Source organism: Carya illinoinensis, chromosome 11 (assembly GCF_018687715.1).
Source record: "Carya illinoinensis cultivar Pawnee chromosome 11, C.illinoinensisPawnee_v1, whole genome shotgun sequence".
NCBI lineage: Eukaryota > Viridiplantae > Streptophyta > Magnoliopsida > Fagales > Juglandaceae > Carya > Carya illinoinensis.
In genome coordinates this window covers 38,945,335-38,960,912 of record NC_056762.1, presented here as the reverse complement: position 1 = coordinate 38,960,912, position 15,578 = coordinate 38,945,335, and the positions used below count along the sequence as shown (strand labels likewise).

The 15,578-nt window shown below is 37.1% G+C and overlaps 2 protein-coding genes across 3 annotated transcripts; one reads left to right on the top strand and one right to left on the bottom strand.

Annotated features, from left to right (window-relative positions):
• The first annotated feature begins 424 nt into the window (after nt 1-424).
• LOC122281856 (monocopper oxidase-like protein SKU5) lies at nt 425-5,319 on the top strand. The gene is made up of 9 exons (XM_043093671.1): nt 425-780; nt 1,037-1,146; nt 1,235-1,505; nt 1,599-1,737; nt 2,315-2,681; nt 2,971-3,336; nt 3,441-3,519; nt 4,552-4,751; nt 4,837-5,319. Exons 1-9 carry the CDS (start codon nt 640-642, stop codon nt 4,937-4,939), a joined length of 1,776 nt encoding a protein of 591 aa, XP_042949605.1. The 5' UTR covers nt 425-639; the 3' UTR covers nt 4,940-5,319.
• Nucleotides 5,320-9,460: 4,141 nt separating this feature from the next.
• LOC122282855 (protein YABBY 4-like) lies at nt 9,461-12,229 on the bottom strand. Of its 2 annotated transcripts, none has more exons than XM_043094909.1 (7): nt 11,885-12,229; nt 11,579-11,734; nt 11,349-11,466; nt 10,440-10,488; nt 10,236-10,311; nt 9,990-10,064; nt 9,461-9,911 (listed from the first exon to the last, which is right to left on the bottom strand). In XM_043094909.1, exons 1-7 carry the CDS (start codon nt 11,975-11,977, stop codon nt 9,900-9,902), a joined length of 579 nt encoding a protein of 192 aa, XP_042950843.1. In that variant the 5' UTR covers nt 11,978-12,229; the 3' UTR covers nt 9,461-9,899. The 2 variants fall into 2 exon arrangements, with proteins under 2 accessions (XP_042950843.1, XP_042950842.1); XM_043094908.1 differs by having other exon boundaries at nt 9,461-9,895; nt 11,885-12,225.
• Between the last annotated feature and the right edge of the window lie 3,349 nt (nt 12,230-15,578).

Here is a 15,578-nt window from a genome sequence, read left to right as displayed (position 1 = left end):
GTAGGGGTCCACGCGTGGACAATGGGGCTCGGCTGGAAATCATTTGGCCCTTTCCCAGAGATACGAAACTCGTGTATTTCTTCCTTTTTATTTTCTTATAAGATCTTGAGTCACACAACAGTCCAGTTTTTTTTTTTTTTTTTTTTTCCTTCTTAACATTTATTCTGAGCAGACAACAGTCAAATTAAAAGCCTAGATACGTTGGCCAATGCGCAATGGTGAGTGCATGTACGCGATGTGTGAACTGGCTACTCGCTGTCACTTCTCTTTCTAAAAGCTCTCTCTCCCTTGCTCGTACCGTATGAATGACGACCGGGGACCTACAAAAGCATGTAATCAGTCTTAAAAAAACCATTCAAAGTGCTTTTTCTCTCTTAATTATACACCCAAGTCAGGTTCTTAACTAATTAAGGGGGAAAAAAAAAAACAAAAACAACTGCACACAGAACAGGACGCGAGACGGAGCGACATATAGAGCCGTTCACACTCTTCCTCTCTCCCCCCTCCCAAGCACACACATATACTCTGCTTTGAGCCCCTGGTAACTTCTCTCCCCCTCTCTGATAATGTAAAAATCACAGAAAAGCTAGACAAAGATTGGCTCTAAATTTCTAGCGCACGAATTCAAAAGTCGCAAAAATGGTTTTGTGTAGCTTTTCATCTGTGTTCCTCATCTACATTACCTTATTTGTGAGCTCGTGTTTTGCTGCGGATCCATTTGTGAGCTATGAGTTTGAAGTCTCTTACATCACCGCCTCCCCTCTGGGTGTCCCCCAACAAGTATGTTTCTCAGATCTCTTTCACTCTGGAGTACTTACTTTCTCTCACTGCTTTCAGTAATCTTTTTCATGTGGGTCTGTTAAATATTCGTGGGTGACAAAATGGATTGCTTTAGATTTAAGAAAGTTCAAATTTTTAGCTCCAGATCTACAAAATGTTCTTGCATTTCCATTTCCTGAGCCTAGAGTTATACTGTTTAGTGCTATCAGCTTGTAAGGTTTGAGTTTTATGTCCAAATGTCTGGATTATTTTGTAGGTTATTGCTGTTAATGGAAAATTTCCTGGTCCTACTATTAATGTGACTACTAATAACAACGTCGCTGTCAATGTCCGGAACAAATTGGACGAGAATCTCCTCATTTCTTGGTAGGATTTATTGTAACTTCTCAGGACTTAGATAGGAAAAACTGCATATTTGAGGAAATCACTGTATGGAATTTTGTGGGTGTAACAGGTCCGGGATTCAGCAGCGGCGTAGTTCATGGCAGGATGGAGTTCTGGGAACGAATTGTCCTATCCCCCCAAAGTGGAATTGGACTTACCAATTTCAGGTTAAGGATCAGATTGGGAGCTTCTTCTATTTTCCATCTCTCAATTTCCAGAGAGCTTCCGGAGGGTATGGCGGCTTTATCATCAATAACAGGGACATAATTCCAATTCCTTTTGCAACCCCAGATGGGGACGTTGTCATTTTTATTGGTGATTGGTACACCCGGAATCATACGGTCAGTGTTATTGGATAATCGGAATATCCCAATTGGTGCCGGGTAGAGATTACAAGTTTATGTGATTTCAAGCTGTTTTCTTTTTTAATGTAGGCCTTGAGGAAGGTTCTTGATGCTGGGAAAGATCTTGGAATGCCAGATGGAGTTCTTATTAATGGGAAGGGTCCTTTCAGATATAATGATACCCTTGTCCCAGATGGCATTGATTATGAAACAATTGAAGTCCACCCAGGTGACATGATTAGCAAAGAATCTATTTTTATTTTTGTACTGGATGAAAAGCGTTTTAATACCGTTCATACAATGTTTGGAAAGGCAAGCAAATCCGATCATGATATTTGATTGATGCCTGTATGACTGAGCCAGTGCCAACAGAATGTATGCTTTTTAAAGCTGAACCTCTTATGAGGTGTTGCGATGGACTTGTTTTTTAACCTTCTTAATTAGTATGATCCCTGATAGTTGAGTGCTCCATGCATGTTAATTCTACCATGTTTTACTGGGTTTTGGCTTAATTTTAGCATCATGATCAGATTTGTTGCAATTCTCTATAGCATTTTTGGATCTGTTCCATTTGTTTCGTTCCAAATGTATAGATGACTCTTTTTTACCTTGAACGTACAATTCGCCATTCAAATTCTCTATCATGCAGGAGTGATAGTGACGGTTTTACCCCTATTTTAGTGTGTTTCAGTATTCATTGCCCGATGTCATCACTTTTTATTTGGTTATTGCCATTTTTCTCTTTGAATTTTTCCTTGGTTGAGTCATTCAAACTCCTAAAATGACAAGTTCATAATTTTTGACAGGGAAAACTTATCGCATTCGAGTACACAATGTTGGAGTGTCAACTAGTCTCAATTTCCGGATCCAGAACCATAATCTGCTTCTAGCTGAGACAGAGGGATCATATACAGTGCAACAAAACTACACTAGCTTAGATATTCATGTCGGACAATCCTATTCGTTTCTGGTGACCATGGATCAGAATGCAAGTACTGATTACTACATTGTAGCAAGCCCTAGGTTTGTGAATGAATCACTCTGGAAAAGAGTTACTGGTGTTGGCATCTTGCATTACACGAATTCCAAAGGAAAGGCAAAAGGTCCCCTTCCAGACCCACCAAATGACGAATTTGACAAGACTTTCTCAATGAACCAAGCAAGATCCATCAGGTTTGTTATGGTTTAGTTAAATGTTTTCTGGTCTTCCTATGTCTTTATCACAGGGACAACTTTTTTAACAAGTACCTGGTTTGGGATTCTTTTACTTGCATGAATTCTTTGTTTAATAAGATCTGTTTCTGTTATTCTGAAATCATTTGGAAGAGTACAAAAGCACCAGATAATTCAGGAAAGGCCATAACAAATAATAGCTCAACTCAAACTTAAGACTAGAAACTTTCAGATCTGAGAATCACTTCCCGTGACTGATTTTTGAGGATTCTGTTGTTAAATTCCGCAGATGGAATGTATCTGCTAGTGGTGCTCGCCCTAATCCACAGGGTTCTTTCAGATATGGCTCAATCAACGTGACTGAGATTTATGTGTTGAAAAACAAGCCACCAGTGATGATTAATGGGAAACGACGGACAACACTAAGTGGAATCTCATTTGTCAATCCTTCCACACCAATCAGGCTTGCTGACTGGTTCAAAGTGAAGGGAGCATACAAGCTTGATTTCCCAACTAGGCCACTTACAGGATCATCTCGGATGGAAACATCAGTTATTAATGGGACATTTAGAGGATTTATGGAAATAATACTACAGAACAATGACACCAAGATGCAGAGCTATCACATGAATGGATATGCATTTTTTGTTGTGGGGTAGGGATCTGTCATTTTTGTTCTGCTTCATTATGTTAACATCCCTACGTAAGTATTTCTCTTTACCATGCTTTTGACCCTGCAGTTCGATTGATATATTGCAGGATGGATTATGGTGAGTGGACTGAGAATAGCAGGGGCACGTATAACAAGTGGGATGGAATTGCCCGCTCTACAACACAGGTATATTTTTGGCATTATCGTGCTCCTAGAGACCATGTTTGGGCAATGAGATAGATGATAAATTATCAAAACTTCTCACAATTTCCTTCTCAAAGATCACTCAAACACAAAACACTTTTTAATTTGAAATCTTCAATCTTTTCATCTAATTATTACAACTTTTACAGACTTCAAAACAAAGCAGAAAAATCAATACACCTTGTTCAAACTTTAAAACAATAGTATTAAAAAATAATATTTAAACAATTTTTTAACTTGATAATATTTTTATTCAACTTTTTCTATCTTATTTCTCAAAATCCAAAAAGACATCTGAACTAAAATTATTTTCACTACTATTCACAGACCATTTCACTATTATTCAGAGAATTCCGAGATACTCCAAGTGTCCAAACAAGCCCTTAGTTTTATTTGGTTCCTCTAAACATTAAAACCTTTATGAGTTGACATCTAGTTGCTGTTTTCGTTTTGACTTGTGATCTTCTAACTATAACTAGCCAGTCAAGGATTGGCACGCATATTTGAGTGTTAAGAATCATGTTGTTGCATCTCTTGTGATCAAAATCATCATTGAGGTTTAATGCTGATTGTCCAATCATTTAAACGACCATGGAGGGATTAGGATGGATCTCTATTGCCCGTGTTGTGGACTATAATTAAAAGGTTATAAACAAACTGCAAGTTGAGATTAACATATTTTAACCATGTCACAGTTTGTCAAATTCTGAAATTTAATTATTTTGTAGTATTGGTTGTCAAGGGACAGATCACTGTAACTTACCAAAAAAAAAAAAAAGAAGGGGACAGATCACTGTCTACTCCAAAAGCCTCATATTGATTGTTGCGACATTTGATAGAAGAAACTGAATTGGGTAATTATCTTGATGAGCATGACAATTTACCTCATAGAACAAATAAAAGATTTTCCTTTAAAAGACCTTCTAAGGATTTATTATTTTGTGTATGCTCAAAATGGTCCTGTTATATGTCACCAACAGTCACTTGATTATTACCCCTCTCTTGGTTGTCTAGGTTTATCCTGGAGCGTGGACGGCAATCTTGATATCCCTTGACAATGTTGGAGTCTGGAACATTAGAACAGAAAACCTGGACTCATGGTATCTTGGCCAAGAAACATATATCCGAGTTGTCAATCCGGAGCCTACTAACAAAACCGAGTTACCCTTACCAGACAATGCCCTCTATTGTGGTGCCCTTAGCAAATTGCAGAAGTATGTACTTTTGACTAATTTGTGCCAAATATTCTTCATTTCATCTGAGGGCAAACCTGACTTTCAGTTTTTTCTAATTTTGCAGGCCAGAAGATATCTCTTCAGCAAATTCAATCAATGGAAGTAGAACGGCGCTGTTCCTAACACTGCTGATGATCATCTGTGCTGTAATTCCCATTTTCCGCTAAGCGTGTTCCTTTGGGCTTCTCCTCTACACTGGTTTCTCTTAGTGAGGTTTGTGGTTGAGTTCTTCGTTCTGTAAAATTAGTCTTGTTGATATGAGTCTTCGGTGATTTTGACCTTCAATTTCTTTTTTTTTGCAATGTCCTAATTGTTGGCCAGCTTCCCTCGTTAAGTTTATAAAGACCTGTCATTCTTTTAATGTCTACAATTTATGTTGATGACAATTCATCAAGTTGCAATACATCTTACTTCCCAGGTAGTTTGGTCTGTCATGCGTGATGGTTTTGAGAACTTTGTATTGCTGAAGACAAGATGTAAAGATGTGTCTTTATTGATTTATTTGAAGATTCATATGATCAAATGCACGAATCGGAATTGCTGTAAATATCTGAATCTACAAACAAATTTTCCATTTAAACTTGGAAGTGACACCATCCGATATTTGTCATCTCCCATGCGACTTTATTTGAAAATGCCCGTATATGATCACCGCACGAACATGAGGAAATATCTAAAGCTACAAACAAAATTAGCCATTCAAACTTGAAAGTGACAGTCCCCGCAAAGAAACTAAGAAAGGCAGGATGCATATGCAGGCCGGCCCCTACATTTTCAATGTTCTTGCTCAGAAAAGAGGAGAGAAAAAGTCTTATGTATGGTCCTAGTGGACATCATGTCTCCAATACAATTTTTTGCGGTCGCTTTTGCCATCCTGTGTGTTGGGTGCCGCTTCTTGTACTGTCATGTCCATTAAATTTCTCTTAACTCGATGGCGTGAATGGTGGGTAGTGCCTATATTGCTCTGAAATTTATTATTCTCAATCATACTTAAAAAACAATTTTATATATTAATCACTTAAATGGATAACTACTTAAAATATGCTACATCAGCGAGAGAAGTATTACTCGAAGTCAAATGGGATCGTTGCTCTCTCTCTCTCTCTCTCTCTCTCTCTCTCTCCATATATATGGATTCTACTGCTCGTGTAGTGTGTACCAGACTAGATTCCTCCTGTGCTCTGTGTGGATAACTTCTTAAAATATGCTAACATCAGCGAGAGAAGTATTACTCGAAGTCAAATGGGATCGTTGCTCTCTCTCTCTCTCTCTCTCTCTCTCTCTCTCTCTCCATATATATGGATTTCTACTGCTCGTGTAGTGTGTACTAGACTAGATTTCCCCTGTGCTATGTGTACGGCCTTTTGCTTGCCAAAGATGCCAATACTTGGCTCTTAATTAGCTTTAAGGGGAAAATTATGTGGTACTATAGATCGATGAAGTCGCAAAGATGGGATCATTTCGCCCATACAATCACATTTTGTATGACAATGCAACAATTATATATATGTCCAGAAATAGATCATCCAACACATGTTGCTTTAATTTGCATAGCTAAATTAGTTGCTTTTCTAGGTTTATACTATATCGATCCCTTAATATATTTTCTGGGTAACGGAAATCTGAATCATTATTCAAATATATAAACGATGGCATCTCTCTTAATTTTATCTGATAAACCAAAGATCAGTGCGATATTATAACGTACTGTGGAAGACTTTAATTTTTCCCTTTTGTGCAATCACTAATAATTAGTGCATGACACATTGACATTAATATCCTGTGATTAAAAAGAAAGATATAAAGTAAAAATACTCGGACATTCTTTGGGGCAGTCGTCGATCGATCGCTCAGGGTGGAATATTGGACGAGTATATATAATTGCATTAGATGATCATGAGTACCTGTACATGATGAGTATTAAGTCGATGGAATTAGATTTCCAAGCTCGTATATATGGACTCCGCTTTTGATACTCTGCAATGCATTCTTTTATCTCCAAAGCTAGATCAATACGTGAAACTGCGTGCTAAGATACACACATTTACACTACGTAAGTTGGCATGTTGGAGCACATCATGAAGATTGCATTTATTTGGATTAGCTTTTGATCCATGAACTTAGAGGCGAAAAATGGATAAGCGACAGCTTCATTATAGCACCCTTTTGCAGAGATACAGCATTACTTGTGGGGCTGTTGTTCAATATTCATGATTTCTGGATTACAAACAGTGGTAATATATATGAATAGCTATCGGCCTTTTTGGTAACGGGTCAGGGTCGCATCCTATGCACAGTACCTTTAAGCGTCACGCTTGATCGATCATACAAAAACTAAATAATGACGTGAACTATTTAAACAGGGGAATCGAGATTTGACCATGTCCTTCGCCTCGCCAGTCGCTTTTCTTTTCCTAAACATTCGGGTTCTTGTCCTTTGGCAGCTTAAAAAGCTCATCTCACCCACCCAGATTTTAAGTAACTGATTAGAATATATATCTCAATATATAATAATAGTATGGTGGTGAATATATACTAATAAATTTTTTCTGTTTTTTTGTATTAAGAGCATATCATTTATATCATTTAAATAGTAAAATCTGATCTATAAGATTTAAAATTTAAAATTTATCTTTTAAATAAAATTTATTCCATATAAACAATTTACTAGGTCATGTATTCTATATATCGACTTGAGAATATATACAATTTTTCATAATAATATATATGTGGATTTTCTCCCGATTCCACATAAAGTCTATTATATTGTAAATTTGTATTTTAAGTAGGGGTATTAATATTTATCTGTAAGAGTTAACTTTTTTTTTTTATTTTTTTATTTTTTATTTTTTTATTATAAGTAAGTTGTAAGAGTTAAACGTTAACATGATGCATGGGAATTCTTCACGTGATCATTGGGCCAACATATATATATATATGACACATAATTGGGATATCCTAATTACAACTAAAATTTTAAGGTCTTAGGTTCGATCCAAAAATTGTAAACCTAGATGATCAACTCTTGTCATTGTTCATGAGGACTACTTAAACAACGATGCATACTACTTATATATAATATGTCAACATTAATTCCACCAAAATTATAAATATTGATCATGTTGATCCTTAGATCAGAGAGCGCATACAACTATATTTGCTTTTAGAAAAAGAATACTGCATGCAGATTCCACAAATTATATATATATATATATATATATATAAATCAAATTAAATACTTTACAGTACTTGCATGTTAGTTATCCTGTTTTGATGTTGTAATAATAGACTTTCCTTCAAGATATATACATCGATCCCTTAATTTTTAAGTTTTACATTATTAATTTCGAAATAAAACCACATATTAAGGAGAGATATATTAAAGAAACTAATATGTACGCACATATGTTAATCATTATTAGATTTAAATGATTCATTAAAAATCATTAATTACTTCTTCTAGCTAGCTAGTTAGTTGTATATTTCAGACCGCAGCCAGAATTAGATCGTTAATTTATAATTATTAAAATTCTATATGTAGTCATAATATATACTTTGATTCAAACATAAATGATAGAAAACGCGTATGCGTACAAGTACTTGAGAAACCCCTTCATCTCTTATATTTTTGCTTAGTAAATTTGTAGTGATCGAGTAACAAAAAATCTGCACAATCCAGCATAAATCAATTTCCATCGGGCCGGGTTTCTACTTTCAAAATAGATAATCATCTCATAATTCATGCTTGGTGATCATCAACAAGTACTAGGAAATCTTGTTTTTGTTTTCTTTAGCATTAGTACTCTAAGGAACGAAAAAGAAAAGCCAAAAGAATATTAGAAGATTGGGTTCATGACTTAATTTCATTCTTATTAATCCATTTTCAACCAACTAGGGCACCATATATGGTAGAAATTATTAGTGTGACTATGGCTAATAACGTCCCAAGAAATTAAGACCAATTTACATCTAGATTTATATTTCCAAATTATTGGTAAATTCGATTACAAATATTGAAGTGATCTTGTAAAATTGTTATAAACTAGGAGAACGTCTTAAACCTATATACTAAACTCAAAGGTATTAATTGTAATCTCGATCTCGTCTTAAACTTTTGATAATCACGTCCTTCTCAGACCATTGTGCATGGTATGATTCAAATCTCATGACTTTTTTTGTCTGAAATTGGCTAATTAATATGTGATATAATATGTAATGATCCAAGCATAATTGAAGTCACACATACATGGGTTTATACTTTAAAAGAACTAATTAATGTTATAGTTAGATCCCTTTTCATATATCATCATAAATTATCAGAAGAACTTTTCTCAATTAGGCAATCGCTGAGACTTCATGATTTACCATCTAGCTTCTTAACTGCTCAATCCTAGTATTACATAGCAATAATAATGCTACATATAGATATGAAATGCATAAGCGTCCCATAATCGTTTTGAAAAAGAGTAGTGTCGACTATAAAAAAAAAATTAGATTTTTTTCATGTGAATCTCATACGTATTTTCTCACTTTTTTCATATGTATTGCAAGGGTTTAAACACTCTCCACAACTATAAAGATCATTTCTCCTAATTGAATAATACTATATATAACTGCATCATTTGAAATATTTATGGGTTATGGCCAGTCAAGCTAACCATGCACAACATTAATCAAGACGATGAAAATAAACAGAAGTAATAAGATAAATTACGTACCATTAAGAAGAGTTCAAAATATCGATAATTAGGGGAACTAGTTGATCATTAGCAGCTAGCTACAAAGCCTACAGTACTGGTGAGTGATGCCATAATTACTTGAAGGATTAGGTTCTTCCAACAATATTAGGTTTTTCAAGAGAGGTAGAAACTGAAGATCATCGATCTAGAAAGTACTACATTAACCTAGACGTGTCAACCTTAACAGATCGAAGCCCTAACTTGCAGATAGGTTATCAATAAATTAGAGCGAACATAGAATTTCGACACACATCCGAATTACTTCAAAATTTTTCTCCCACCACCACTGCTGTACGCTTGTAGAGACTTTGGTCTTTAGTAAGGAGAAACACCCACATTAGCTGAAGCGAAAAACCCATCTTTAATCAGGACGTCCTCTCCTTCCTACTCAAACACAGGACTCAAAAGAAAGAAATGTTAGACTATATTTCACATGAAGTAGTGGTATCAGATGAAGATGACTAGGCTAATTGAGTACCTGCTGACGCATGTTTGTCTTCTTCGCAGTCTGGTCAGGCATGAGACCAAAGTGAATATGTGGGAAGTGGGCCCACTGACACAGAACACAAAACGGGTTTGTGAAAGGATCTCACGATCGAGTTAAATAAATTGAAGAAATTAATCGAAACCCTAGCTAATTTGGTTAAAAGAAAGAAAGAAAGAAAGAAAGAAAATTAATGCTTCTCAAGAAAAATAAAATATTGCTTCTCGGTGATCACAATACATTCTTGGCAGCGGCGCTGAAGGCTTCTCTGTGGGATATATCGGGATTAACAGACTTGATGCGTTGGATCTCGTCCCTGCAGATTCAATGACGGACCATTCACATCTTGCCTTATATTTGGCAAATTTATAAATGAAACAAAGATGTGCACAAAAAGGGGGGGAGAGAGAGAGCTCTATGTGAAAGCTTGTCATCATTACTTACTTGATGAAGCGGTTGTAGGCGGAGGGGACTCTCTGTCTCTTCTCTGGAGCTGCACATGGCAGACAGACACAGACACGAATACGCTGAGATCTATAGCCTAGACAACTTTCAATGAATTTCGTCTATTTTTCTCTTTGTATCTCTGTACCATAATTCTGACATTATTTCTCTCTAAATATATATGACCAATATTAGAATAATCTGAGTTAATTTATTATAATTTCTGGGCAGAAAGAGGTCCGTTCTATCATCTATTTCACCCTCTTATCTTTTTCGACAAAAAATTAAAAACTTGAAAAAACCAAAATGGCCTTGCAATTTTGTGTTCTTTTTAGCTAGCATACTCTGGCTCGGATATGCCGCATAAGTAAGAATAAAAAGGATTATCAGTTGACCCGCTATAATGTTTGGCAAGTTTTAAAAGAACAGGATTGATATGCAAAAACTGCAGCGGTTAGGGTTTATGCAATGAAACAGCTATTAACAAATTAACAGAAGATCAGATTAATGTATCAAAACTGGCATCATATAATGGTTTTTTAGGGCTCGAATGGTAGGCATAAGGGGGTTTTGGCTCTCATCAAAAGATGTTATACGCATCCACCACACCAGTCACCAGAAGATCTTCATCAAGACTGCTCAAGTGGGCAAAAAAGCAAATGCTTTGATAGATTACCATGACGAAGCAAATCTCCTGTTGTTTTCTTTCTTCATTTTTTTTTTTTTTTTGGTTCCACGGAAATAATTATATTTAGAAGATACCAACGTTCAAGATTTTGTGACAAAAAGACGTCTCAAAAGATGGGGGAAATCTGTTTGGCTCAAACAGTTTCAGAAAAATTTACAAGATAGCTAGGAAGATGGGTCTCCTAGAAGGACATGGAAAGGAATATATGAAATGGATCTCACGTCTATTTATGGCTGGGGGCCGTGGAAGCTCATCGACTCCTCCCCGAACAGGCATGGTTAAGTCACTCGAATTGGTTTGGTTAATCAAGAAGTTTGGGGTTGGATTCGGTATCTCTTCCTGCAAAAAGCATCAATCAAGAACCACAAACTTATAAATTACCGAGGTCATCACAAAAATAATTATAGCAATACAGTTTTTTTCAGCAAAAACCCTTTTGATCATCATATACCAGAACGTTATGGGAAGGAGAGAGGAAAGAGTGACCCAGATGAAACTGATTAGCCGAAGGCAGAAGCAAGCCTCGCATATTCACTGGCAGGAGGTTGGTGCAATGGCCACATCTTACCGTAACAGTCTTGAACAAACTGGTGCAGGGAACACTCACCTAAACCAGACCAAAGAACCCCATAAAATATTAAAAAAAAAAAAAGAAATTGAGAGGAAATAAACAAACCCTATAGTTCTGGGTAATCACATCATCTAATTAAAAGTGACGAAGAAAAAACTAAAGGGTCAACTGAAATGTATATGATACCGCGAGGACAGTGTCGCAAATGTTGCAATGGACATAACAGAGCTGCTCGGAGGGCGGAAGGTGGTCCAAAGACAAGGTAGAAGAGGAGGACATTTTTATTTTTCTCTTCCTTTAAAAATTTATTGATGATTGGTCAAGTTGATTGATTGATTGATGGATTGACAGCTTAACCACCAGCACCACCTTGGATCTGCTTTTTCTTGATTGTGAGTTGCAAAAGAAATGTGAAGGGGAAAGAGAGAGAGAGGCCGCACTGTTCGGTCTAGCAGATACAAGACGGGCAAGGAAACAAGAGCGCGATCTCTTCTCACTGTTTATTTGTGCTGTTTATAAGTCATTGAAATGTATGCACATGCAGGATTCATCATTCATGCATTGATGCATCCATGCATGTACAATATATATACATGCACCTTCATAGCTAGGCTGGGGGACTTCTAACTTGCGCATGGTGCTAACTATAATAACATAACGTGTGGTTGGCAGTCCCAATGTATAAGAGAGACACAGAGTGTGAGAGAGAAGAGAGGCGGCAGATGTGGGGGAGAGGAGCTAGAAAGGGACGTGTGCATGGGGTGATATAGCTTTCACACACTCACCTGTTGTTTTCAGAAGTTAAGAGGGTGTTGTCTTGTGCTGTGCTTTCAAAGCCTTCTTTAAATTTACCTCAATTTCCGAACCCAAGCCCCCACGATTCTTCCAAGTAACTCCCGGACAATAAGCCCATTCACCTTCCGCTTCCACCTCCCCCTCCTTAGGGCTCTTCTCTTCATCACCTGCATCTGCTCGTGAAACCCCAATGCCATAATAGCATAATCATACCAATATAATTCTTTACTGAATACATTTTATTCTATTTTATTGTTTATATTTTATATTACGTGTGTACTTTTTGTGATTTGACCTCTCGATATCGCCCATCTTACACACAGACAGATACGTATTTATGTTCAGGAAAAAAAGAAAAAGAAAAAGAAAAAGAAAACAAGGAAAACCCATCTCATTGGGCAGACTTACCCGTCTTACCACCTTTGTCTTTCCTAGATTACTATTTCTTTTCTGGCTTATGTTAGCTAATTTGGCTAGAATCTTTTACCGTGCCTTTTTCTCATATCCACGAGTCTCTAGGGTTTTCGTTGTAAGTTTTGCAAAGATGCCTTAACCATGAAAAGGAGGTTCCCGATTTTCTTATTAATGATTTCATTGGCAAATTTGATGCTCCAAAAACGAGAACCATCACAGTCCATATTCATCTAAGCCTCCTATGGGTGGCCTACTCCCAAAAAGTAAAAGAGAAGTGCTCATTCATTCACTCGCAAACTGGCATGGTTCCTTTGTAACTCCTATGTAAAAATAGATTTGATTGATATCGGAGAAAGGAAAAAAAAAAAAAAAAAGTGATAAGAGTCTGTTAACCTTTTCCAGACCGTAACAATTAACATTCGCCAAAACCATTCCTAAATATGTAGAAAGGGGAGTGGGCCTGGAATATGAGAGACACTTGGACAAGTTTGCCCTAGAAAGTCAAGTAATGGGGATGGACAGACATTAATTTGACGGCGAAAATTGAGAAAACATAAATTACTGGAGGTGTTTTTAATACTAGTCTATGTTGGATTGCATGTAGAGACTGGTATGTGAGTGGGAAATTGAGAAATAGAGAGTTCACTCAACTTCGCACGACCTAGTGCTTGAGCAAAACTTGTGAGTTCGCTCGAGGTGCGTTCAAAGTGAGCTCGAGCGAAGCTCAACCTGTGAGTTCACTTGAGTCTCGTACGATAGTAGGCTCGAAATGACACAAACCCTAGTGTTCGCTCAAACCAATGTTCATTGATTGTTTGCTCAAGGCACGCTCGACACGCCGCTCAAGTGAAGGACTATTTTTGCCAGATTAGAGTTTTCAGTCTGTTTACTATAAATACGTAATATTTGATTCATTGTGCATGCTTTTCAGCATTTTTTAAGTAAGAACAGTTGTCAAGTGAGTACATATTGCGTGAGAGAGCAAAAAGCCTCAGAAAGTGAGTTGAGATTGAATGATTGTAATCTCCTCTAATTAATCAGATTTCTGCAGCTTTGTGGACGTAGGCAATTTTTTGAACCACATATATATCGTGTGTCATATGCTTGTTTTTACTTTGTTTGCCATCGTTAGTGTGCGTTTCGCACAAAAACTAGTATCAAGAGCCAATGTAGGATCTAGAGGATAACAACGGCTAGAGATAAAGTGAAAGCATCCAGAATCAAGAAGTTCGATTGCACTGATTTTGGGTATTGGAAGATGTAAATCGAGAATTATCTCTATGGGAAGAGGCTCCATCTTCCACTGTTGGGAAAGTAGTCGGAGAGCATAGATAATGCTGAGTGGACCTCGTTAGATCGACATGTTCTAGGGATTGTTTGGCTAACCTTGTCCAGAACAGTGGCACACAATGTCAATAAGGAAAGAACCATGGCAGATCTCACGGTGACTTTGTCAGGTATGTATGAAAAGCCATCGGTGAATAACAAAGTGCACCTGATGAAGAAGTTGTTCAATTTGAGGATGTTAGAATGTATGTCTGTGGCCCAACACTTGAATGAATTCAATATGATCATAAATCAACTGTCTTCTATAGAGATTAATTGGATAATGAGATTAGAGCTTTGATTTTGTTGGAATCATTGCCAAATAGTTGAGAGACGATGAGGATGGCTATGAGTAGTTCAGCCGCAAGATAAAACTAAACTATGACGACGTATGTGACATGATCCTTGCTAAAGAAGTACGAAGAAGAGACTCAAGTGAGTTATCGGGTTCGAGATCAGCCTTCAATGTTGACAATCGGGGCATACGACATGACAAGTCAAGCTCCAGGAGCAGGGAGAAGAGCAAGATGAGATCTGAATAGCATATCACTTGCTAGAGTTATGGCATGATAGGCCATACCAAGAGAAACTGTAGGAATCAAGAAAGTGTTGAGGATGATGCGGTGAATGTAATGGCTAATGAAATACATGATGTCTTAACTCTTGTAGTGCATAGTTTGATTGATGATTGGGTGTTGGATTTAGAAACTTTGTTCCACAGCACCTCACATCGAGAGATCATGCAAAACCATGTTGCTAGTGATCTCGGGAAGATGTACATGGCTGGTGGAGGGGCATTGGATGTAGTGAGAGTGGGTGATGTACGCATTACACTTCCAAATAGGGCATGTGCACTTTATAGCAAGTCAGACGAATTCCAAATCTAAAGAAAAATCTGATCTCTGTGAGATAGCTTGATGACAGTGGTTATGTAGTAACGTTCTCTGAAGGAGCCTAGAAGATCACTAAAGGTGCGCTGGTCTTAGTGCATGGTAAGAGATCTAACTCTTTGTATTTAAAATCAGGGTCCAATGATGTACAAGGAAATACAAGAGTGCAAAAAGGCAAGCTTGATTGCGTGAAACATATGAAGAAGCTAAAGGGAGTCAAATTTATCATTCCTCATGTAAGCTTGGGGAAGTTGGTTGAGGTTGCCAAAATCAATTCGAGATGGATACTCCTAGTGTAGTGGGAGTTGTGAATTGCCGAGTGGATGTGCTGACGCATTCCAAATCTAAAGAAAAATCTGATCTCTGTGAGATAGCTTGATGACAGTGGTTATGTAGTAGCGTTCTCTGAAGGAGCTTGGAAGATCACTAAAGGTGCGCTGGTCTTAGTGCATGGT